This window comes from Dasypus novemcinctus, chromosome X (assembly GCF_030445035.2).
Source record: "Dasypus novemcinctus isolate mDasNov1 chromosome X, mDasNov1.1.hap2, whole genome shotgun sequence".
NCBI lineage: Eukaryota > Metazoa > Chordata > Mammalia > Cingulata > Dasypodidae > Dasypus > Dasypus novemcinctus.
The window spans coordinates 52035497-52063079 of record NC_080704.1 but is presented as its reverse complement, the minus strand read 5'-3'; the positions used below and the strand labels follow the sequence as shown (position 1 = coordinate 52063079).

At 36.4% G+C, this 27583-nt stretch overlaps 1 protein-coding gene across 11 annotated transcripts in view; it reads right to left on the bottom strand.

The window, feature by feature from the left end:
- The window catches only part of KDM6A (lysine demethylase 6A), a 274310-nt gene that overhangs the window by 143283 nt on the left and 103444 nt on the right, over positions 1-27583 (bottom strand). For all 11 annotated transcript variants that reach the window (XR_011647989.1, XR_011647990.1, XR_011647991.1 and 8 more), the window contains exon 4: positions 21427-21476. Coding sequence is in view for 8 of the 11 variants with exons in the window: in XM_058290960.1 (XP_058146943.1) it covers positions 21427-21476 (50 nt within the window). In the remaining 3 variants the exon portion in view is untranslated. The remainder of the gene's footprint in view (positions 1-21426; positions 21477-27583) is intronic.

Below are 27583 nucleotides of genomic sequence, written 5' to 3'. Positions count from 1 at the left end.
AAATAATGATTTCTAGGATGTGCTCTACTTCTAAAATTTTAAAACAATCAAGTGCTTATTCCCAAATATACTGCTTTTTAACTTTTCCTACATCATTATTCTTTAAAACATATCATTCTCTTGGACTCTTTTGCCTAGATTTTATCTTCCTTTTTCAGGTTAATTGAAGCATTAAGCTTGTTGAAATATTAATTATAGTTCTGTCTTCACTTAAGAGTTCTAAATATTTTCATGCTATAAAGAACTTCAACACTGATACATTTAAATACTGAAAATATTTTCTAAGTTCAACATCATGAGTTTGAATTAGATGAACCTTGAATTCTTCCATTATACTAATTCTTCTCCCCAAATCTCTCCTCTACTCTACATTAACCCATAATTTCCTATCAGTTCAATATCAATGAAAAATAACACATGGGAGCTAAATGGCCTAAAGAAAACCTCACTAGTAAGGCCCAGTTAGGAAAGAAACACATATCACAATTATCAAGCATGTACTGAATTAGGCAGTAAAATTGTGTTTAGACCTCTTCGGTTACTCTGATTTAAGCAAAGAACAAAATCTGTTTATAATCAGCATATCAAAAACATGTAAATATTTATAAACTATGAGTCCTTGAAATACTTGATCCTTTTCAGCAGTGATATCTCAGAGAGCCCTGTGATATTATATATATGTCAATCTACTCATTTTTTTTTTTCAGTGTCTTGACTTAAATTTTAAGCAAACTCTATCAAAGCCATTGTATTGGAAAAGTAAGTTGGTTTATTTTGGGCGGGGGGGGGGAGAATTAATGAACAGACTGCTTTTCTGATCATCAGATCACATGGTCTGCTTTTCTGATCATCAAAAAAGCTTTTCTGATCATCAGAAAAGCAGAAATAAGACCATGTGACAGAGACAGAGATTGGAGGGCTGGAGCCACAAGACAAGGCAGCCCTCAGAAGCTAGAAGAGACATGCAACAGATATTCTCCCCAAGTGCCTTTTTAACCATTTTTTATTTTGCACATTTAATAACTGAAAATATAAAAAATTGAAAAAGAAAACACAGCTGAATAAAAACATACATTTCTCACTTAAATGTACTAGATACCTATAAAATTTTTTTCAATCATACAATATGTTACATAATATATTTGGTTCATAGTAGTGCAAGCATACAGTATTTCTCCTTTTGTGTCTGGCTTGCTCCGCTCAACATAATGTCCTCCAGGTTCATCCATGGTATCATATGCTTTATAACTTCATTTCTTCTTACAGCTGTATAATATTCCATCCTGTGACTACACCACAGTTTGCTTATCCATTCATCTGTTCATGGACACCTGGGTTATTTCCAACTTTTTGGCAATCATGAATAATGTTGCTATAAATATCAGCTGGCAGATGTTTGTGTCACTGCTCTCGGTTCTTCTGGGTATTCCAGGGTCATGTGGCAAGTCTATATTCAACTTCTTTATGAACTGCCAAACTGTCTTCCACAGGGGCTGTACCATTCTGCATTCCCACCAACAGGGAATAAGTATTTTTCTCTCTCTCCATATCCTCTCCTACACTTCTAGTTCTCTTTCTTTTTAATAGTGGCCATTCTAATAGGTGTGACGTGTTATCTCATTGTACTTTTCATTTGCATTTCCCTAATCATTAGTGATGTTAAGCATTTCTTCATGTGTTTCTTTCCCATTTGTACTTCTTCTTTGGACAAATGTCTATTCAAGTCTTTTGCCCATTTTTCCACTGAGTTGTTGTCTTTTTATTGTTGAGTTGTAACATTTCTTTATATATCTTGGATAGTAAACCCTTACATGACATGTGATTTCCAAATATTTTCTCCCATTGAGCGGGTTGCCTTTTCACACTTTTGACAAAGTCCTGGGAGGAAAAAAGTGTTTCATTTTGAGGAAGTCCTATTTATCTGTTTTTTTCTTTTCTTACATGTGCTTTGGGTGTAAGGTCCAAGAAACCACTACCTACTACAAGGTCTTAAAGATGTTTCCCTACATTTTCTTCTAGTAGTTTTATGGTCCTGGCTTTTATATTTAGGTCTTTGATCCATTCTGAGTTGATTCTTGTATAGGGAGTGAGATAGAGGTCTTCTTTCATTCTTTTGGTTGTAGATATCCAGTTGTCCTGGCACCATTTGTTGAAGAGATTGTTTTGTCCCGTTAATATCAACTTAGTATGTTTGTAAAATACCAGTTAACTGTATAGGTGAGGGTTTATTTCTGGTTCTCAATTCGATTCCACTGACTGATGTACCTGTCTTTATGCCAGTACCATGCTGTTTTGACCACTGTAGCTATGTAGCATGTTTCAAGGTCTGGCAGTGAAATTCGTTCCACATTGCTCTTCTTTTTTAGAATGCTTTTGGCTCTTGAATCCACTTTCCCTACCAAATGAATTTGGTAATTGCCTTTACTAATTCTGTGAAGTAAGCTGTTGGGATTTTGATTGGTATTGCATGAATCTTTACGTTTGGGTAAGACTGACATGTTCACGATATTCATCCATGTACACAGAATGTCTTTCCATTTGTTTAGGTCTTTTTAAATTTCTTTTAGCACTGTTTTGTAGTTTTCTGCATATAGGTCCTGCAATTCTTTGGTTAAAATAATTCCTAGGTATGAGTATTTTTCTTGCTATTGTAAATGAGATTTTCCCTGATTTCCTCCTCAGTTTGTTCATTACTAGTATACAAAAACATTACTGAATTTTGCACGTCGATCTTGTATCCTGGCACTTTGCTGAACTCATTCATTAGCTCAAGAGGCTCTGTCATGGATACTTAAGGATTTTCTAAGTACAGGATCATGTCATCTACAAACAGTGAGAGTTTTACTTCCATTTTTCTATTTTGATGTCTTTATTTTTCTTGTCTAACTGCCCTAGCTAGAATTTCTAGTAAAATACTGAATTACAATGGTGACAGTGGGCATCCTTGTCTTGTCCCGTCCCGATCTTAGAGGGAAAGCTTTCAACCTTTACCCATTGAGTAGGATGTTGGCTGTGGGTTTTTCCTAAATGCTTTATATCATATTGAGGAATTTCCCTTTGATTCCTATCTTCTGAAATGTTTTTTATCAAAAAAGGATGCTAGATTTTGTCGAATGCCTTTTTCAATTGAGATTATTATGAGATTTCTTCCCCCTCAATTTGTTAATGCAGTGTATTACATTGATTGATTTTCTTATGTTGTACCAGCCTTGCTTTATCAGGAATAAAAGCCACTTGTTTGTGATGTATGTTTTTTAATATGCTGTTGGAGTCGATTTGCAAGTATTTGTTGAGAATTTTTGCCTCTATGTTCATTAGATTGGTCTTCTCTTGTAGTACCTTTACCTGGCTTTGGTATTAGGGTGATGTTGGCTTCATAAAATGTGTTGGGTTATTCTCCCTCAAGTTTTTTGGAAGACTTTAAACAGAACTGGTGTTAACAATGTTTTCGAAATGTGTAGTAGAATTCCCCTGTGAAGTCATCTGGTCCTGGATTTTTCTTTGCTATGAGATTTTTGATGACAGATTCAATCTGCTTAAACGTGATTGGTTTGTTAAGTTCTTATATTTCTTTTTTTTTTTTTAAAAGCTGTATTTATTTTTTTCTCTCCTCCTCCCCCTCCCGTTGTCTGTTCTCTGTGTCCTTTCGCTGTGTGTTCTTCTATGTCTGCTTTGTATTCCTATTAGGCCGCTCTGGGAACTGATCCTGGGATGTTCGGGAGTGGGAAAGAGGTGATCATTCTCTTGTGACACATCAGCTCCCTTTCCTGTATTTCCTGTAACATCAGTGTAGGCTTTTTGTGCATTTCTAGGAATTTGTCAATTTCATTTAGGTTGTCTAGTTTGTTAGAATACAGTTTCTCATAGTATTCTCTTAGGACTCTTTTTATTTCTGCAGGGCAGCTGTAACTTCCCCCCTTTCATTTGGTTGTATTTATTTGCAACTTCTCTCCTTTTTTCTTTGTTAGTCTAGCTAGGGGGTTGTCAATTTTATTGATCTCAAAGAATCAGCTTTTGGTTTTGTTAATTTTCTCTTTTTTTTGGTTCTCAATTTCATTTACTTCTGCTCTAATCTTTACTATTTCTTTCCTTCTGCTTGCTTTCAGATTGGTTCGCTGTTCTTTTCCTAGTTTCTCTAGTTGTTCAGTTAAATCTGAGTCTAGCTCTTACTTCTTTTTCAATACAGGTACTTAGGGCTATATATTTCCCTCTCAAGACTGCCTTTGCTGCATCCCATGAGTTTTGATAAGCTGTGTTCTCGTTTTCATTTGTCTCAATATATTTATTGATTTCACTTGTAATTTCTTTGACCCACTGATTATTTAGGAGTGTGGTGTTCAGCCTCTACACATTTGTGAATTTACTTTAGTCTATTACCGATTTCATTTCATTCCATTATGATCTAAAAAGGCGCTTTGGATAATTTCAATCTTTTTATATTTATTGAGAGCTACATTGTGCCCACTAACATGTGGCCTATCTTGGAGAAAGATCCATGGGCACTTGAAAAGAATATATAACCCACTGAGTTTGGATGCAGTGCATATTGTTCAAGTTCTGTTTCCTTTTTGATCTTATGTCTAGCTGTTCTATCTAATAAGGTGAGTGGAGTGTTGAAAGTCTCCAGTGATTATTACAGAGACGTCTATTTCTCCTTCAAAGTAGAGAAGACATTGTAAGCTTATGTTTGAGACCCTCCCAGACCTTGTCCTATTCCTCTTTTTTTGGCTTCTTATTTGTATCTTTTTACTATAATAGCAATAATCATAAGTATAGTGTGTTCAGTGAATTCTGTAAGTTGTTTTAACAAATTACTGAACCCAAGGGGGTTATCAGAGGTTCTGGTGGCCTGGGTTCCCAAACTTAGAACTGATACCTGAAGAACAACCTAGTAGGGGGTTGCCCTTAACCTGTGGAGTATGGCCTAACTCCAGGAGTTAAGAGTCAGAATTGGATTGAAATGAGTGTCTACAATTCTTGCAGTTGGTGCCAGAAGCTGCAATGCAAATTAAAGAAGTTTCAGCAATCCATACAAAAACCAAACCAGGATTCTCTTATCCATTTATAACTGAAGGTACCAAATACATTTAATGGAAAAAGAATAGTCTCTCTAACAAACGGTACTGGGAAAATAATGAAATTGGACCCTACCTCAGGCCATATACAAAAATTACCTCAAATTAGGAAAACCACCTAAATGTAAGAGCTAAAAATATAAAACTTTTAGAAGAAAATAGAGAAAATCTTCAGGACTTTGTATTGGGCAAGGGATTCTTAGACATGAAACCAAAAAGAGTAACAAAAGAAAACATAAATGGGACTTCATCAGAATTTAAAATTTCCATGCATAGGACATTATAAAGATGAATGGATAAACAAAATGTGGTATATACATATGATAGAATATTATTCAGCCCATAAAAGTAATAATGTTCTGATAGATGCTACAACGCAGATGGATCATTGAAAACATCATGTTGCGTGAAATAAGTCAAACATAAGAGGGCAAATATTTTACGACTGCACTTAAATGAAAGCACTAGAACAAGCAAATTCATATAGACAAATAGTAGATTAGAGGTTACGGGGGTTGGGGGGAGGGAGAATGGAGCATTATTACCTAATGGGTACAAAATTTCTGTTCTGGGTAATAACATTTTTCATTGCTTTTTTTGTTTTGTTTTAATTAGGAGGTACCGGGGAATGAACCCAGACCTTGTACACGAGAAGCATGTGCTCAACCACTGAGCTACACCCACTCCTGTAATGGATAATAGTGACTGTAACACAAAATATAACTAATACAGGTGAATTTCACAATTTAAAAATGTTCAAAAGGCAACTTTTATGTTACATATATTGCCACAATAAAAAATAAAAAAGGAAGGCAAGGAAAAGGGGCAAGATGGGGGCTAAAGAAGCTCAAGGCTCAGTTCGTCCTACAAGGCAAGTGAGTAGTCACCCAGAGCTATCTAAAGCACCTGTTTAAGGGGACCAGGAATACCAGAAGAGCAACCTGCAACATCCTTGAAAGACTGGAAGGAGGAGATCGCCCATCTTCAACAAAGCTGCTTGAGTGGAACACTGCACGCAGCAGAGGTTGATGCCCATTCTCCACGGGGAGCTCAAGCTACCTCAGGAACTATTCCATGGCTGGAGTTGGAAGCTCCATTTCCCAAAAACGGGGGAGGAAGAAACAGTTGGCCACCGACTTCAGCTACTGATTAGTAAATTCGGCGGGTTAAAATATAATCTTAAGAACAGCTAAAGTTTGAACCTATGGAAGTTGGTAAGAGGCCAGTAGTTGCCAATTTAACTCTACCACTGGTATGAGAGGAAGCAGGGCTGATTAAAAATCACAGTGATTTTCAATCAGTGATTAGTAGAAACTAACTTCTTTCCACCCAGATCAGATTGCAGCCCTAGCCTAGGCTCCAGGGCCACCTCTGGCAGAGTGGAAGCTGGCGAGGCATTCACCAGCCTCTTCAGGTAACTACATTTCAGCTGGCACAGACTGAATAGTTAGACACCCTGGGCTCCATCCCTAAACCCCAACAGGATTGAAGAGGAGCTGTGTTTCCTCAGCCTCTCTGGGCAACTGCAGGTGCTTTGGCCCTCACAAACTGGTGAGCTGAGCAACTTCAATTCCATCTCCACCCCCACGTTCCACAGCACTGGGTAAGAGAGAGCAGCTGTTTCCTCAGCCTCTGAGTGCAACTGCAGGTGCTTCTGACCTGCACAAACTCAACTGCTGGACACCTGTGGCTCCAACACCCCCAACACCCCCAATATAACAAGAGGAGGCAGTGTTTCCCAAGTCTCTCTGGATAACTGCAGGTGCTTTGGGCCCACAGTCAGACAGACACCTGTAGCTCCATCCCTGCCCCCAAGGAGGATAGGAGGGGAGATGTGTTTCCTTAACCTTTCTGGGCAACAAGTGACACTTTCAGCCTGCACAGACTGGACTGTTGGGTACCTGTGGATCCACCCCCAGCCCCCAATAGGATAGGTGTTTCCTGAGCCTTTCTGGGCAATAGCAGGCACATTCGGACTGCATGGAATGAACTGCTGGGTGCCTGTGGATCTACCCCGACACCCCAATAAGACAGGAGAGGACTGGTGTTTCCTCAGCCCTTCTGGGCAATGGCACATACTTTAGGCCTACATGGACTGAACCTTTGGGCACCTGTGGATATACCCCTACCCTGCAATAGGATAGGAGGGGGCTGGTGTTGCCTCAGCCTCTCTGGGTAATGGTACGCATTTTTGGCCTACACAGACTGAACTGTTGGGCACCTGTGGTTCCATCCCCACCCCTTAAAAGGGCAAAAGGGACAGTACTCCATCAGCCTCTCAAGGTAGGCACATTCAGTCCACACAGATTAAGACTGATGGGCACTTCAGAGGGTCTATCCCCTCCCTTGGCATGGGAGATGGAGGGCTGGTGCTACATCAATCTACCTGAACAATGGCTGTCATTTTAGACCTGAATGGCATACACTGTTGAACAAACCTGTACCTCAATCCCCAACCCAGGAAGGGGAGGAAGGGGTGTGAAGCTTCATTAGTCTCTCCTGGCAACTACAGACAGTCTTTACCTGCAGGATTTGTATTATTACACATGGCTGAGGCTCTGTCCATTCTCCTGGCAGAGGAGAATGGTGGGAGAAGCTTCATCAGTTCCTGGGACAATGCTGGCAGCTTCAGTCTACACAACTTATAGTACCAACTATAGCCTCAGCTCCTACTAAACACCAGCAAAGGAGAAAGGGCATGAAAGTCCTGAACTGAAGAGAGAAACTACACCGAAAATAAATACATCTAGTAAGCAAGATGCCAAAACACCAACAAAAAATTACAATCCATTCCAAGAAACAGGAAGAAATGGCTCAGTTAAAGGAACAAGATAAGCCTCCAGATAGCATAAAGGAGTTGAGACAATTCACCACAGATGTTCAAACAAATCTCCTTAATAAATCCAATGGGTTGGCTAAAGAGATTATGGATATTAAGAAGACACTGGGTGAGCACAAAGAAGAACTTGAAAGCATACATAGAAAAATATCAGCCCTTATGGGAATGAAAGGGAAAATAAATGAAACTGAAAATACACTGGAGGCATATAATGGCAGATTTGAGGAGGAAGAAGAAAGGATCAGTCAGCTTGAATACACGACCTCTGAAAGCAAATGAACAAAAGAAAAGGTGAAGAATGGAAAAAATTGAACAGGGTCTCAGGAAACTAAAGGACAACAAGAATGTGCAAGCATAAGTGTCATAGGTATCCCAGAAGGAAAAAAGAAGGGAAATGAGGAAGAAGGAATATTTGAGGAAATAATGATAGATAATTTCCCCAAATTATTGAAGGACAGAGATATCCATGTCCCAGAAGCATAATATACTCCCATCCAAATAAATCCAAATAGACCAACTCTAAGACACATACTAATCAGAATATTACAAGTCAAAGACAAAGAGAGAATTCTGACAGCAGCAAAGAGAAAAGTAATTTAAAACATATAAGGGATACCCAATAAGATTAACTGCCAGTTTATTACCAGAAACCATGGAGGCAAGAAGCAGTGGTATGATATACTTAAGATTCTATAAAAGAAAAGCTGCCAGGAAAGAATCTTATATCTGGCAAGACTGTCCTTCAAAAATGAGAGCAGTTTAGAATACTCACAGCTAAACAGAAACTGAGAACGTCTGTAACAGAGACTGGCTTTGCAGGAAATAAGGGAGTGCTACAGCCTGAAAAGTCAGGAGAGAGAGGCTTAGAAAACTCTAGAAATGAAGATTATTTCAGTAAAAGGAACTAAGGTGAAAAAGCATGGTAAAAATAAAATATGACAGATGAAACCCAAAGGTCAAAATGGGTGAAATAAGAACTGCCTTTACAGTAATAAACACTGAATATTAATGGATTAATCTCCCCAATTATAAGACAGAGACTCATCACTTCAATCATTATTGGAGCATTTTCATTATCAACTCTATGTGATTGTAACAAATACCACTGATTGTACACTTTGGGTGAATTTTATGCTTTATTAATATGTACCAATATAATTTTTTTTAAAAAGACACAGACTGGCAGAATGGATAAGAAAATATATACCATCTAAATGATGTCTATAATAGAGCCATCTTAAACTCAAGGATATCAATAGATGGAGAGAGTAATGGGCTGTAAAAAGATATTCCACACATGCAGTAACCAAAAAAATAGCTATACTTATATCAGCTGCAATAGATGTTAAAAGCAAAACTATCAGAGACAAGGAACTACATTATGTATGAATAAAAGGGGCAATTCACAAGGAAGAAATAACAATCATAAATGTATGCCTCAAGAAACATGAGGTAAACACTGGCAAAACTGAAAAGAAAAAGAGATATCTCTAAAATAATAGTGGGAGACTTTAATACACCACTCTCAGTACTGGATAGAACATCTGAAAAGGGAATCAATAAAGAAACCAAGTGTTCCAATAATATGATAAATGGACTAAACCTAACAGACATATACAGGACACTGTACCCCAAAACAGCAGCATAAACATTCATCTCAAGTGCTCATGGATCCTTTTCAACGATACACCATGTTGGGTCACAAAGCAGATCTCAAATTCAACAAGATCAGATTTATACAAAGCACTTTCTCTGATCATAATGGAATAAAGTTGGAAATCACCAAGAGACAGAAAAAGGGAAAATTCACAAATATATGGAGATTAAACATCATACTCTTAGATTAAATCAATGGGCCAAAGAAGAAAGTGAGAAAGAAACCAATAAATACCTCGAGACAAATGAAAACGAGAACACATCTGATATGACTATTATTATTAAGAGTTCGTGAATGCATGGGCTTTCTAATCAACAGTCTGCTGTTTCGGCCTAGAACTGGAATGTTACAATGCTGCTATACAAACAACCCCATCATCCATTACCCAAAAACAAATATTTAAAAGCAGCAAGTCACCAGACATGATATTTACAAATTCTGTTTGTATCCCCTGTAAAACTAAAAGCTAAAAACCTTTATGTTCCCATTCGGTGTACTATGAAAAGAACAGAAGACCCCTTGAGACACTGTCTCTCCTGTGGAGGGCTGGCCACCCCCCACCAGGTGGATTCAGTTATTTTCTATGAGGTCATTCCTCATGAGCTGTAAGACTCACTGAGTTCTGAGGTTCAGAACCCCTTAAAAAGGATGGTCCCCAAGCTGCCAGTTGGAGCCTCACCCAGGAGGGGACAGTCTGCCTGGGACCACTTTTCTAATCGGGAACTCTGATGGGCTTCAAAGGGGCTCCCGAGCCACATGAGAGTTCAGATGTTAAGTTTTCTGATTTGGTGAGTGGTTGTATATACTTTCATTCTTTTCTATACCTTTAATTAATTACTCTTCTGTTCTATGGTTGCTCAATTGTTATAATCACTTGATATAACCTGAAACTCATTTGAATGAATAAAGCTGCCTTTGCAGAGCATTTAGAATTTCTGCCTCTTCCTTAGCAAAACAACCTCATATCAGAACCTATGGGATGCAAGGAAGGCAGTGCTGAAGAGGGAAATTTATAGTCTCAATGCTAACATTAAAAAAGAAAGAGCTAAAATCAATGACCTAACCACACAGCTGGAGGAACTAGAAAAAGAACAACAAACTATTTCCAAAACAAGCAGAAGGAATGAAATAACAAAGATCAGAGGAGAAATAAATGAAATTAGGGGGAAAAAATAGAGAATTAACAAAACCAAAAGTTGGTTCTTCGAGATTAATAAAATCAACAAACCTTTGGCTAAACTAACAAAAAAAAAAAAGAACAGATGCAAATAAATAAAATAAAAAACGAAAACAGGGACATTACTACTGACCCCACAGAAATAAAAGACATCATAAGAAGATGCTATGAACAACTGTATGCCAACAAAACAGACAATGCAGACAAAATGGAAAAATTCCTAGGAACACACAAACAACCTTCACTGACCCTAGAAGAAATAGAAGACCTCAACAAACCAATCACAAGAGATTGAAAGTCATCAAACAACTCCACAAAACGAAAAGCCCAGGACAAGATGGTTTCACAGGCTGAGTTCTACCAAGCATTCAAAGAAGACTTTGTACAAATTTTACTCAAGTTCTTCCAAAAAACTGAACAAGAAGGAATGATACCAAACTCATTCTATGAAGCCAACATCACACTAAGTCCAAAGTTAGGTACAGATAATAGAAAAAAAGAATATTACAGACCCATATCCCTAATGAATACAGAGACAAAAAACCTCAACAAAATACTGGCCAATCAAATCCAACAACCCATTAAAAGAATTATTCATCATAAGCAAGTGGGTTTTACACCAGGCATGTAAGGGTGGTTCAACACAAGAAAATCAATCAGCATAACAGCAATGAAGGGAAACATGGATAAATGGGACTACCTCAAACACTTTCATGATTAAAAGGACTTCATCAAGAAGGTGAAAGGCAGCCCTCTCAATGGAAGACAGCATTTGGAAACCACATATCTGATAAAAGTTTGATTTCCATTCTATATAAAGAGATCATACAACTCAACAATAAAAGAGCAAGCAATCCAGTTAAAAAATGGGTCAAAGACTTGAACACATTTCTCCAAAGAGGAAATACAAATGGCCAAAAAGCATATGAACAAAATGCTCAATATCACTATCTACTAGGGAAATGGAAATCAAAATGACAATGAGATATCTTCTCATACCACATAGAGTGACATTAAAAAAAAAAAAAAACAGAAAAAGAACAAGTGCTGGAGAGGATGTGGAGAAATAGGAACACTCCTTTACTGTTGATGGGATTGTAAAATAGTGCACCTCTGTGGAAAACAGTCTGGAGGTTGCTCAGGAAGCTAAATATAGAACTATATGATCCAGCAATTCCTCTACTAAGAATATATCCAGAAGAACTGAAAACTGTGGCACAAATAGACTTCTGCACACTGATGTTCACAGCAGCATTACTTACACTGCCAAAAGATAGAAATAATCTAAGTGTTCATCAACCAATGAATGGATAAACAAAATGTGGTATATACATACAATGGAATACTATACTGCAGTAAGAAGTAGTGAAATTGGGACACATATGATAACATGGATGAATCTTGAAAACATTATCCTAAGTGAAATAAGCCAGACACAAAAGGATATATACTGCATGGTATCACTAATAGGAACTAAATACGAAGAATAAACAAATGGGGTGTTAAAACAGAGTACAGGTTATTAGGAGATAAGAGGACGGCTGTGAAGGAGTACTGAAGTTTAATGTATGTAGAAGTTTTAATTAACTTGGCTGTAAATGTCTAGAAATGGATAGAGTTGATGGTAACACATTATAGTGAGTAAGCAGCTGGTTTATAAATAGGATTGTGGTTGAAATGGGTAGTCTAGGGAAGTAAATGTCAACTGAAAGAAAGCCAGAGAATAATCTAGGTACTGAATAATACAGTGAACATAGAGGTGAATAAGAATTGTGGTTGACAGTACAGATTCAAGAGTGTCCTTTGTGAGCTAGAGCAGATGTACGTCATTATTGCAAGGAGGTTGTAATGTGGAGAAGCATGGGAAAAATACAATTAATGCAACCTTTGTATTATAGTTAACAGCAATACTGTAATATTCTTGCATCAATGCCAAAGATGTACTTCATTGATAATAGGGGGCTATGGAAAAAATAGGCAAATGTACACTATGGATCATAGTTAATGATAATAGTCTGATATTCTCTCATAACCTCTGTAACAAATGTTCCACAGTGTGGTGTGTTTATGGAGGGTTGTTATATGGCAATTCAACACATGTGCATAATTATTTTATAAGTTCACAATTTCTGTAATAAAAACATATTTTTTAAAAAATAAAGAAAAGCACACAAAAAAACCTGGGAGATCCATTTTACCCAAAACTCAAGAAAACAGTTAAAGGGTTGCAATAAATGAGTGCCACATTAAGAAAATGCAGCTTTAAAAAATATGTAAGTGGGGAAAGGATGTAGCTCAAGTTGTTGAGCGCCTCAAGTTGTTGAACTCCTACAGGGTTCAATCCTCAGTACCTCCTATAAACAAAAACAAACAAAGGAAATTAAAAAGGAAGGTAAAAAATACTTTCAGAAAAAAAGAGAACTAAAAAATTTCATCTCTACCAGAGCTTAACTATAAAAATTGCTAAAAAGAGATCCTCAGCCTAAAGGAAAATGACAAAGCATGGAAACAATTCACAGAAAGTAATGATAAACATTGGAAATGATAAATATCTGGGTAAATGTAAAATAATACTATTACTTTGTATACATAGGCCTGTGCAAGCAAAATAACATGTTGTGGAGGTAAAAATGTATGTAAATATAACACTATAACAATGGGAGCACATGGGAGCACATGAGAGCGCATGGGAGCAATGGGGGACATGAGGGCAGGAAAGATGTGGACCTACACAATTGCAAAACTTTCCACATTTTGTTTCCTACAGCTCAATCAGTTGAGCACCCACTTCCCACATGGGAGGACCCAAGTTCGGTTCCCAGTGCCTCCTGAAGAAAAAAAAACAAACAACAAGCAAAACAAATGAAAACACAACTCAGGGAAGCCAATTGGGCTCAGTGGTTGAGCACTGGATTTCCACATACAAGGTCCTGGGTTCAATACCTGGTCCCTGGTACCTCAATAAATGAATATATACCTACATCATACATATATACATACATAAGGTTATTCAAATAACAAAAGCGGGGGATGCAGGTAAAGAAGAACGTAAAACCAAGAAACCAGAGGGGACAAACAGAAAAATAACTAAACAGAAGACACAAACCTACCCATACCAAATCAAACCATCAAATGGTATTAAACCAACTGTCAATGGCTAAATATTCTAAGTAAAAGGCAGAGTTCCCAAAGGATAAAAGAGCAAGATCCTTTTATATACTATCTACAAAAGAAGAATTAGAAATATAAAAAACACATTGATAGGATGAAAAGAAAAGAAAAAATATATACCATGCCAATAGTAAGCCTAAGAAAGATGGAATAGGTATATTAATAGTAGATAAAAATATGTCAAGACAAAAATATTTCATAATGATGAAAGCATTAATTTACCTGGTAGAAATAACAATTATAAACATGTATGCAATTAATGAGAGTTTCAAAACATACTAAAGGAAAAAAAATTTTAAAGTTAAAGAAAATTTAGCAAGTATAGGAGGTAACTCTCAACAAATGTCAAAGGCTTGAATCATTTTTACCTAACTGGTATTTACAGGACAATATAACCAACAAATGCAAATCACATATTTGTTTTTGAAGTACTAAGTCAATAAATCTCAAGAAATTTCAAAAGAATGAAATTGAGAAGCATATTATATAAATATGACAGAATGAATTTATTTACAATGAGCTCTCTTTTAAAAATCGAAACTTGTAAATTAAAAAAGTATTTTCAACTGAATAATGAAAATTTAAAAATATGAAAAACTGGGATACAACTAACACAGTGCTTAGAGAAATACATGTGCTTAAATGACTATATTACAAAGGAAAATAAAAAGATTAAAAATCAATAATCTAAGTCCTAGCCTAGGAAAGTAGAAGAAGAGAAAATTAAAGAAAGCATAAGTAAATAATGACAATCAGGAATCAATGAAATTGAAAATGAAACATAAAACAGGAAACCAAGAGAAAAAAATGAAACAAAAAAGCTGACACTCTGAAAGCATCAATAAAATTGATAAACTCTAGCCAGATTGATCAAGAAAAAAGGAAAACCAAATTAAGAATATCAGGAATGGCCACACAGCTGTGGCTCTATCCCTACCTTTGGAAAAGGAGAAAGTTGGGAGAAACTTCATCTGTCCAGGGGGAATAAGGGCAGCTTGAGCCTCTACAGCTTATAGTACCAATTACATCCTTGGATACTACTGCACAACCAGTGAGGGAGAAAGGGCAGGAAGCCATAAAAACTAAAGAGAAAACTGCATGGAGAATAAATACTCTAAGTAAGTCAGATGCCAAGACACCAACAAAAAATTACAATCCATACCAAGAAACAAGAAGATATGGCCCAGTGAAAGGAACAAGATAAGCCTCCAGATGACATAAAGGAGTTGAGACAACTAATCACAGATGTTCAAACAAATCTTCTTAATAAATTCAATGAGATGGCTAAAGAGATGAAGGATATTAAGAAGACACTGGGTGAGCACAAAGAAGAATTTGAAAGCATACATTGAAAAATAGCAGATCTTATGGGAATGAAAGGTGCAATAAATGAAATTTTAAAAAAACACTGGACTCATATAATAGATTGAGGAGGCAGAAGACAAGACTGGTGAGCTTGAAGAAATGGCCTCTGAAAGTGAATATACAAAAGAACAGATGAAAAAAGGAATGGAAAAAGTTGATCAAGGTGTCAGAGAGCAAAATGACAGAAAAGGCATGCAAACGTATGTGTCATGGGTGTCCCAGAAGGAGAAGAGAAGGGAAAAGGGGCAGAAGGAATATTTGAAGAAATAATGGTAGAAAATTTCCCAACCCTATTGAAGGACATAGATATCCATGTCCAAGAAGCACAACGTACTCCCATCCAAAAAAATCTGAACAGACCAACTCCAAGACACATACTAATCAGAATGTCAAATGCTAAAGACAAAGAGAGAATTCTGAGAACAGCAAGAGAAAAGTAATGCATAACATATAAGAGATACCCAATAAGATTAAGTGCTGATTTCTCACCAGAAACCATGGAGGCAAGATCTGATATATTTAAGATACTACAAGAGAAAAACTTCCAGCCAAGAATCTTATATCCAGCAAGGCTGTCTTTCAAAAATGAGGGTGAGATTAGAATATTCACAGCTAAACAGAAACTGAGAGAATTTCTAAGCAAGAGACCAGATTTGCAGGAAATACTAAAGGGTGTGCTAGAGCCTGAAAAGAAAAGACAGGAGAGGCCTGGAAGAGAGTCCAGAAATGAAGATTAGATCAATAAAAGTGTCAAAAGAGTGGTGAAAATAAAATATGACAGATAAAATCAAATATTCAGGAACAAACTTAACAAACAATGTAAAGCACTTACATTGCAATTCAATGTTAAAAGAAATCAAAAAAGACCTAAATAACTGGAGAACATTCCATGTTCATGGATTGGAAGACTAAATATCATTAAGATGGCAATTCTACTCAAATTGATATACAAATTCAATGCAATCCTGATAAAAATTCCACCAGCATTTTTTTTTAATTGAAATCACAATTATCCAATTTATTTGGAAGGGTAAAAGGTCCTGAATAGCCAGAAACATCATAAAAAGGAAAAGTGAACCTTCATCTCCAGACTTTAAATCATATTACCTAGCTAGAGTGGTAAAAACAGCAAGGTACTGGCATAAAGACAGGCACACAGACCAATGGAACCAAACTGATGGTTCAAAAAACAAATCCTCACATGTATGGTCAAGTGATTTTTTACAAGCCTGTCAAACCCACACAGGCCGAGCAGAACAGTCCATTCAACAAATGGTGCTGAAAGAACTGGATATCCATAACCAAAAGAAGGAAAGAGAACCCCTATCTCATACCTTATCCAAAAATTAACTCAAAATGGATCAAAAACCTAAAAAGAAAAGCAATAACCATAAAGTTTCTAGAAGAAATTGTAGGAAAATATCTTCAAGCCCTAATGGTAGGTAGGTAGATACCTAATGGTATCTTCTTAAAGGAGATAAGAGGAGGACTGAGATGGACTTCTGATGTTTAATATATAGAGAAGTTTTAATTAGTTTTACTGTAACATTGTGGAAATGTATAGAGTGGAGGGTAACAAACAGTGAGGAACAGCTAGTTTATAAATGGGATGTGGCTGAAAATGGTTGTCTAGGTATGTAAATGCCAACTGACAGAATGCTAGAGAATAATCTAGGAACTGAATAGCATAGTAAACCAAGAGGTGGATGAGAATTGTGGTTGATGGTACAGATGCAAGAGTCCTTTGTGAGCTAGAGCAAATGTACATCACTACGGTAGGGTGTTGGGAATGCATGGGAAAAATACAACTGGAGTGACCTATGAACTGTGGTTAGCAGTAATAACAGAACTTTCTTGCATCTATGCCAAAGATGTATTGTGTTGCTAATGAGGCAGTATGGAAATGTGACCCAAATGTACACTATGGGTGTGGTAACAATCAAATGACATTATCTTATCTGTAACAAGTATTCCAGCACAGTGGTGTGTTGATAGAGGGTTGTTGTTTGCCAACTGATTGTTTTATAAATTTATAACTTCTGTCATAAAGTATACATTTAAAAAATAACAATAGGGTGGGTTGGGGGAAAAACACAGCAACCATAAGATAAGGGCTATAATTAGTACAAAGATTTTGACAATATTCTTTCATAATTTGTAACAAACGTCTCACGACAATGCAAGGTGTTGGTGGAGTGTTGATGTATAGGACCCCTGTATGACGTTATGCATGTTTGCTTTGTAAGTTCACAACTTTTACTGTACACTTAATTGTTTATGTACGTTCATATATAAATGATATAAAGATAATAATAAGGTGGGTTGGGGGAAAAGTACTTCGGTTAGTAGTAATATTTTGACAATGCTCATTAATTGTTAGTTAAAAAGGTTTAACAACAATGCAAGGTATTGGTAATAGGGTGAGTTATGAGAGTCCAGTAAGATGTTATATATGTTTGTTTTGTAAGTTCACAATTACTATACATGTATTGTTTATGTATGTTTATGTATGAGTAACACATTTCAATAAATTAATTTAAATATATATATATCAGGAATGGAAGATGGGACACTTCACTGAAGACTGTACAGTTACTAAAAGGAAACAGTATTATGAAAGGATTATAAATAGCAAATCTGACAACTTAGGTGTAAGAGACAAATTTCTTGAAAGACAAATCTTACCAAAAGTGACTAAAAAACTGAACATCCCTGTATCTATTCAAGGAATTGTATCTGTAGTTTTAAAGGTCTCCACAAAGAAAATTCTAGGCCCAGATATCTTTACTGGTAAATTCTATCCAACATTTTAGAAAGAAATACTAGCAGCCCTACACACACTTTCAGAAAATACAAGAGGAGGGAACAGTTCCCAACTCATTTTATGAGGCCAGAATTACCCAAATATATAAATTAGGCAAAGACACAAGAAGAAAATTACAGAGTAGCATCACTTACAAAGACACCTAAACCCCGTCTCAATCAGAAACAGATCCTCAAGATTGGGGAATGAACAATGGACTAAAGTAGAATTATTATTCTAGCAATGGTAGTACTTGCATCACTGATATAAAAGGCCACCAGAGGTTCTGATGGGAGGAATAGGGAAGAAAAGGTACAATATGGGGGGGCATTTTCAGGACACTGGAATTGTCCTGCATGACACTGCAATGAAAGATACAGGCCATTATATATTTTGTCATAAGCTACAAAATTTTGTGGGATAGAATGTAAACTAAAATGTAAACTATAGTCCATGGTTAGTAGCAATGCTTCAATATGTGTTCATCAATTGTAACAAATATACCACACTAATGAAGGATGCTGTTGATGTGGGAAAGTGTAGGAGGGGGAAGAGGTGGGGCATATGGGAATCCCCTACATTTTTTATGTAATATTTATGCAATCTAAAGCTTCTTCAAAAATAAAAAAAAAACATGCTAAGTGAAAAACATGAAAAACACAAAAAGATGTAGGCTGTCTGAATCCAGTTTTAAGACATTCTAGAAAAGACAAAACTAGAGAGACAGAAAGCACGTAATTTTTGCCTCAGACCAGAGGTGAGAAGTGGGAATCAACTGGAGAGGGGTGCAATGGAAATGTTCTGCATCTTGCTTATGGTAATGATTACACAACATTATATAATTACTGAAACTCAGAAAACCACACACTTAAAATAATGTAAGCTACACCTCAAAAAAACTGGAGAGGAAAAAAACACAAAAAACCATGAGATATTTTTGTGAAGCTAGATAAGTTAATATAAAGTTCATTTGGAAAAATAAGCAACCAAGGACATCCAGGAGAATCTTAAAAACAAGAACAATGTTAAAAGAGTGCCCCACTGCTTTTGTATATTAATTATAAAACCCCTATAACTAAAACAATGTGGTATTAGCTCATGAATAGATAAGACTAGTGAAATACACTAAAAAATCTTTAAGTAAACAGACTGCATATGAAAATTTAGTATACAATTAAGGCAACATCTCAAATTAGTGGAGGTAAAGATGGATTTTTAAAATATATTGTGTCAAGGATAAGTAGCCATAGGGACAAAGATAAAAGTACATTTTCCTCACACTTTACACTTCAAGGGTAAATCCCAAAAAGACCAGAGATTTAATGTAAAGAATAAAACAACTCAAGTACTAGAAGAAAATATGGGTGAATTTTTCTAATACCTGGGCATGAGGGAAAAACAGGTAAACTTGACTACATAGAAATAAATAAACTTCTTGCATGGGCAAAATCTAACAACCAAACACATAAAACCAAACCACAACAACAACTGGCAAACTGGGTAATACTGGCAATTTACATCACAGATCAGCAATAAATAGATAGTTTGTCTATATAAAAGAGAATAAAAACAATGGCCCAATAGAAAAATGGATGAGAGTTATGAGCAAATATTTCAAAGAGAAAGAAATGCAAATGGTCTTTAAAAAAAAAATCACTCCCAATTAAGAAAATGCATATTGATACACAAAGAATTTTCATTTCTCACCTGTAAGATTGGCAAAAAGCCTCCTGACATACACTTTTTGGGAAAGACAATGGTTAAAACAAGCACTAACATGAATTGTTGAAAGGAATGCAAAATGGTTAAATCGCAAGGGAGAGGTATTTAGGACTGAGCCTTCCATCTAGCAATCCAACTTGTAGGAATTTATACCACAAAATCTCTAACAAAAATATGAACCAAGGCTTTGACTAGACTATTCACTGCAGCACTATCTATAAATAAATCATGAGTAAATCTTTGTCTTAGGCTATACAGAACAAAGAACTTTTACAACTCAATAATGGAAGGAAAAAAATTTAAAAATGGACAAAGGGTTTGAAGAGGCATTTCACAAAGATATACAAATAGCTAATATACCCAAGAAAAGATGCTCAGCATTAGTCACTAGGGAAATGCAAATCAAAGCCATAATAGGATGCTACTTCGTACACACTAGAATAGTTATACTCAAAAAGCAGATAATTACAAGTGTTGCTGAGGATGTGGAAAAATTAGAACACTCTCTACATTCCTAGTAAGAATGTAAAATGGTGCAGCCAGTTTTGGCAAGTTCCCAAAATGTTAAAAATAGATTTACCCTAATGGCTGAACAATTCCACTCCCAGGTATATACCCAAGAGAACTGAAAACATATGTCCATACAAAAACTTGTACACCAATGTTCATAGCAGCATTATTCACAATAGTCAAAAAACAAAACAAAACAAACTGGGAATAATCCAATGCCCATCAACTGATGAATGGGCAAATAAAATGTGGTATAGCCATATAATAGAATATTCTTAGATAATAAATAGGAATGAAGTACTGATACATGCTACAACATGGATGAACCTTGAAAATGTACCAAGTGAAAGAAGCCACTCATAAATGACCACATATTGTATGATTCAATTTATATGAAATATCTAGCAAAAGGCAAATCTATAGAGACACAAAGTAGGTTAGTAGTTGTCAGGAGTGGGCAAAAAGTTCCTTTCTGGGGCCAAATGGGGGTATGGTAATGTTCTAAATTAAGATGGTGTCATGGGTGCACAACTCTAAAAATTTAGTAAAAATCATTGAATTGCATACTTAAAATGGAGGAATCTATGATATATAAATTATATCACAATAAAGGAAAAAAAGGAAAAAAAGAACTTTATGTACTATTTAAACTAAGATAAGAAAGTGGATGATTCTTTATGATGCACAGTTCTTCATTTAGATGTGACTTTTAGTTTCAGCTCTCCAATTATAGACAGAATATACCAAGAAAGATTTTATTATAACTTTCCCATTCTGCCTTCCCTTTTCAGCTGGATACATCCACCTTCATTCAGACTGACCACAATACTTTTATTTCCAGCTACCAAATTAAGACAAAAAAACTAAGGAATCATTTTGTTGCTGATTGGTAGGTCTTGCTTGCTTTTCAATTATCACACTTAAGAACATCTTTGGCCAATAAGTAATGTCAGAAGTAATCCAACTATTTTAATCAAATACACTGTGGTTCGTACAAGATAACACAAAATTAGAAGAGATATTTTAATTAACAAAGAAAGCAAAAGTACAATTCATTCTGAGTATACAAAAAACAAGAAAGAAATAGGCATGCAAATGTACACTTACCTTCCAGTAGTCAGATTGTAAACTGTAGTACCTCTGGTATGCAGATAATGCTGAAAAAGGGAAAACAATTATAAATAACAATTATATCCCATTCCAAAATAGGTAATATGAGTTTTAAGAAACATAACAAGTTACACACCATAACTACCTCCCAGCAGACATTTCAAAGACTAATCAATTTAAAAATGGGGGGGAGGGAGCAAGTGCAGCTCAGTGGTTGAGCACCTGCTTCCCATGTATGAGGTCCCAAGTTCAATTCCCAGTGCCGCAAAAAAAAAAAAAAAAAAAAAAATCTGGGGCCTCCCTACTCAAGAGTCTGCCATGGTTAACAAACATCAAATATACAGGAGTTCAGGAGTGCAACACCATGAAATCAAAGCTCAGACATGCACTTGAACAGATACAAAATCTAGCCTACCCTTTGATTCAATCAACATGACCTTCCTCAGGGACCAAAACTGTTGAAAGATTAAGACTTTCCAAGTCTACTCCAGAACATATGGATTTTTTTTTCTCACAGGAGACATCACTTTCAAGAATGGCTAAGAACTAAAACACCTCAAACAAAGGAACTACCTCTTATGTGATGCTTCCTTTCATACAAGTAACAAAAACACCCACCTCACAATTACCTTCCTCTTAGAACTTACCTCTAACTCAATTACAAGATAGGGTATCCCATACCCCTACATCCATCTCAAGACATAAAAAGGCTCTGGAAACAATTAAAGTAGTTCCTCTCAGCCTAAAAATTCAGGTGAAGTGGGCGTAAAGAGATAAACTAAAAGTTATATATGTACATTAGAATTGGTGGAGACTTAGGAAAAAACAATCCATGAACAAACTCCATCCCAGACCAATAAAACCAGAATCTCTTAGGATGGGGGCGAAGTACTTAAAAACTTTTTAGGTAACATCAGGGAATATTTTTCTGATGATCTGCTTAAGAAGAACTTTTTAAACTTTTGGTTTACGATGCAGGGATTAAAATAAGGAGGACTAGGGTAAAAACTATTTGAGAAGCAATTAGCTCCCTAAATTCCCTCACTTGCCCCCTGAAGCCAATGACGCTGACACTAACACACAACACAAACACACACCCCTAATCAGTCACTCTTCTTTAGGAATCTTACCAAATAGATAAAGCCAGACAGATTCTCCAACAAAAAGGCCATGTAGCATGCATGCAATTCAAAGACCCCCACCCACATGCTCAGAGCTTCCAAAGGTCAGCTCTCAGTTCCTCCAATCTGAAATATGGACAGCTAAGAATTACCAGACCCTTAATGAAAGACTCTAACCAAGAAAATGAGAAACGAACACAAACAGAAAAAAGGTAACCAAAAGAACAAAAAAAGTAGAGTATATTTCAAAAACTTATTACTAGTCTTATTCTTAAAGGAAGATAATGCCTCCATGGTCGGAGAGGGTGACACAAATAGGAAGGTCTAGGAAAAAATGAAATTCAGAGAAAATATACTAGGAGAAATTAATAATTCAATAGAAGGGTTTGAATAAAATGTCAGAGAAATCTCCCAAAAAATTAAACAGAGCGAAAAACAGAAAATAGGAGAAAATTAGAGAGCCTTTCATAGAAGTCGAACATATGAATAATAGAGCTCCTTAAAGAGAGAAAGAATAAAGAAGAAAGTCCAAAAAATAACTTCAAAAAAATTTCCAGAAGAGAAAAATATGAGTTGTTTGAAAGAACCTATAATAGATGAGCCATTCTCGAAACGAAAGCAATGGAAAAACGTTTTCAAGTTTCTGAAAGAAAATTATTTCCAACCTAGGAATTATATATTCACTCAAACTATCAATCAGTTATGTGTATAGAATAGTTATTTTCAGATATACAAAACCTCAAAATAAATTTATCTCCCAGGTACCTTTCTTCAAGAGGATACTGAAGAACACACTCCTCTAAAAGGTGAGTATACAGTTATCCCTTCCACATTGGGGGGGTTAGGGGCATAGCGCCCCAACTATCCAGAAAATGCACATAAAATTTTTTGGCCCTCCATTCCTACCAAAGAAGGAAATTGGAATTTTTTCTTTCGCTGTGGAGAACCAGGAACTTTGTCCAGCACCCCCCCCCACCCCCACCCCCCATTACCTCAAGCTCTCTGAAAAGTGGAGGGTCGATTTTAGTTGCAGACATACTTTCAACTATTTTTTCATAATTATTTTCTGAGTTTTACTTTGTTCTTAAATGAGCTCATTTAGTCTCTAGGGTAAATTAAAGGGATTATAGAAAACTAAGAATGTACTAACAAAGGAGCCAGCTCTGAAAAAATAAACAGAAAAGAAAACAATGACTGAAATTTTAAATTAACTATTATAACAATTTAAGGGTTCTGGAATCTTTCTCATACTTTCTCTTTTATTTTGCTCTTTACCTCATAGAAGTGAGAAAACAAACAAGGAAATTATCAAGGATAAAAGAATCACCAATACTACTGAGAAATGGTGCTAAACATAGTCATTTGGTCTTTTAACTTCATAATTGTGTTGTACCATTGTATTAGTCTGCCAAAAGGGTGCTGATGCAAAGTACCAGTATTGTTGGCTTTTACAGGTAATGTTTATTTGGGGTAAAACCTTACAGTTATAAGACCTTAAAGAGTCCAATTCAAGGTTGCTTTCTCACCAAAGTCAGTTGCCACGTGTTGAAGCAGATGGCTGCTGATCTCTCCCCTAGGGGCTTCCTTTCTCTCAGCTGTAGGCTGGTATAGGGCTTGTCTCCTCTCTCTCCTGGCATTGGGCTTGTTTCTTTTCAGGCTTTCTATATCAATCTTGGCTCTCTTCCCAAGGTCTGCTGTAAGCTATCAGGCAAATGGCTCAATTCCCCCAGGGGCCCCAGGATCAAAAATGACAGAACTCTCTTGCTTCACTTTTGTCTCCTTAAGTGAGTGTCTATTTATATCAGCCCACCAAGGGGGTGGGGACTGAATCTGAGTTATGCCTTACTGAGGTAGCCCAATCAGAAGCCCTCAATTGATTTTATCAAGTAAACTTAATCAGAGGCCCCTCACTGAATTTAATACCATCAAAAGGGTATCATACCCAGAGGAATAGATTAGTTTACAAACATAATCTTTTCTTTTTTTGGGATTCATAAAAATGAATTGGGATGAATTTGGGATTCATATGAAAATGACAAAGTTAAATGATAACGGTAATACCTAGTAGTGCTAATGGAAATACCCAACAGTGGCAAAGAATTCAAGAAAACAAGGAGTTTCACACTAACACGTAAAAACTGGGAAAACCTTTTGATAGGATAATTTAGCACTATCTGTCAAAAGTTTAAAAAATACATATTCTTTCACTCTACCTCCAAGGTATATAATGTAATTGTGGATTGTAGAATATAATCATGGATGTGTGCAAAGATTCGACTCCAAGGATAGACAACGTAGTGTTTATATTAACAGCAGAAAAAAAAAAAGAAGCAGCCTATAAGCCCTACTGTTCAACTGGCATGAGAGTTTACAAGAAACAGAAATGTAATAAAAGTGTTTTTTTGAGATGGAAAGAGTAACAGAGTTTAATCCAACTCTTAAACATTGAAAATATTTATACTAATAGGAAAGAAATAATTACATCAAAATGTTAAGATTTGCCTCTGGATGGCAAAATACCAATGGGTCATGAATGCATTCATGTAATATTGAAGTTATTAAGTGTCTAGCACCAAGGCAGATGCAGTGAAATACAGAAGAAAACATGGTTCCAGTTCTCATGCTGTTTCCCTTCTTCAGTACACATATTCTATTTTTTAAAACAATGAACGTATTGTTTGTGAAAATGGCACAATAAATGCACTTTTTGTGTTAGAAGTAGGGGATGGTCAATATCATGTGGGAGCCACCAGAGAGGCAGCAGGATATAGTAGGAAAAGATATGGCTTTAGGGATACCCGAGTTCTAATTCTGCCCTCATCACTTTCTAACAAAGAGATTATGACATGAAGTCACTTAATCCACTAAATGCAATGAATGTGCCACAATGATAAAAGAGGTTGCTGATGTGGGAGGACTGGGGGGGTGAGGTGTGGGCTATGTGGGAACCTCTTTTTTTTTAATGGAACATTTTTTGTGATGTATGTATCTTAAAAAAAAAAAAAAGACAATTTAATGTAAAAATTGAAAAAAACGGAGAGACCATGACATCAAGTCACTTAATCCAAATTATTTCCTTACAGGTCACAAGCAGCCGCAAAAGTTTTTCCGTAAAAGAGTAAGGCATACTTGAAGAATAAAAAGAGAAGTCCAAAGCCATATATAAAATTAGTTCAGACTTAAGGAGACATATAGAGAAATAGTACGAGGGAGTAGACAGGGTCAAAAGAAAAGTTTAGAAGGTGACAGAGACTTTAGTATTCTTAGAAATAGTATGGTTCTGAGTTTAAATTCTCGGAAAGAAAGAGAAAGGAAGGGGGGGTAAAGAGAAGAGAGAAGAGTGTATCAGAACAGAGGTGAAAAGAAACAAACTAGATAAAGGATGATAGCTTTGCCAGGAGAAGGGACACCTCTTCTTTAGAATTAGGTGCAACAGAAATGGGAAGAAGGGAAAGATTTAAAATTAAATCCATATTCCTAGGCTATGTACTAATTGCAGGCAGAACTCAGCATTTCTCTTTTCATCCCCAGAGGTTATCCCAGTATGTTACAATACAGGCAGTACGTTACCGGCTAGGGGGTGAGTCTATGGATGGAAGGAAAGGACAGTAAAGAAGGAAAAACAAACCTGTTGGTGGCACTGTCATCTTTAGGCCAGAACAAGTTACAGTTGCCTAAGGTTATTATGTCAATAGATTTGTTTTGTTTTCTTCTGAGTAAAAAATGAAAAGTTTTATTTATACTTCAGAATATATAACTCAAAGAGCTTACATTAACACTGTTTTGCTGTATATAGATAACTGATCTACATAGCTCTCTCATACCTTTCTCCCTTCTCAAATATATGGTTGCCTGAAACACAACTGCCCAGAGATATCTTATTAATAACTATTAACATTTGAAAATCCCTCTGGTCAGCATCCACAACAGACCTTTGCTCCCATGTTCCCCTCTCTCCACACGTTTGAAAAGATTTAAGATTATAAAGGCAAAGACACAGGAAGTCAGAAAAGCAAAGGAACATACAATCCTTTTATTCCTATATCAGTATCTTCAGTGAGGTCTTCAAATCAAACTAATGCATCTACTGAAATCTGAGATTTACTACTTCTGTCATTACTAAAATAATATACTACTCAGGTCCTCACTGTCTTGCAACTGGCTTACTATAAGAGCCTCCAAATAGGTTTTATGCCTCTTCACATTCCATGTGTTTTGCCACCAGCTGTCTAGCCTGCAATATCAATTCTATTAACCAAAGGCATGAGGAAGAGGAATTAGCACGTACACAGGTTTCTGTGTACAGAAACAATCTGGGTTATGGTCACTATTTTGCTTTCTTAGGTACTTCTCAATTGTATTTTCTAATTCTATGCCTTGAGTAGACTGAACTGAATCGGTGATTCCCAAATTGGGATGGGAGGGAATAGAGGCACTAGTGAATTTTTTTAAAATCACAGCTTGAAAACAAATACATTTTTTTTTAAAGATTTATCTATCTATTTAATTCCTCCCTCCTCCCCCGGTTGTCTGTTCTTTGTGTCTATTTGCTGCGTCTGTCCGCTTCTGTAGTCATCAGTCAGCGGCACGGGAAGTGTGGGCGGCGCCATCCCTGGGCAGGCTGCATTTTCTTTCGCGCTGGGCGGCTCTCCTTACGGGTGCACTCCTTGCGCGTGGGGCTCCCCTACGTGAGGGACACCCCTGCGTGGCGCACTCCTTGCGCACATCAGTACTGCCCATGGGCCAGCTCCACAGGGGTCAAGAGGCCGGGGTTTGAACGGCGGACCTCCCATGTGGTAGACAGACGCCCTAACCACTGGGCCAAGTCCGTTTCCCAACAAATACATTTAAATAGGAGTTCAATACCTGTAAGTGTAATGAAAATACATCATCCTAGATATACAAAAAATTTATCAGTTTTCCATTCTAAGATTACTAGCTTATGTTAGTATTCTGATTTTTATTTCAACACAAATTAAATTTGTATTGTACAGCAAACATATTATACAAATTCCCAATGAATATCTAAAAGA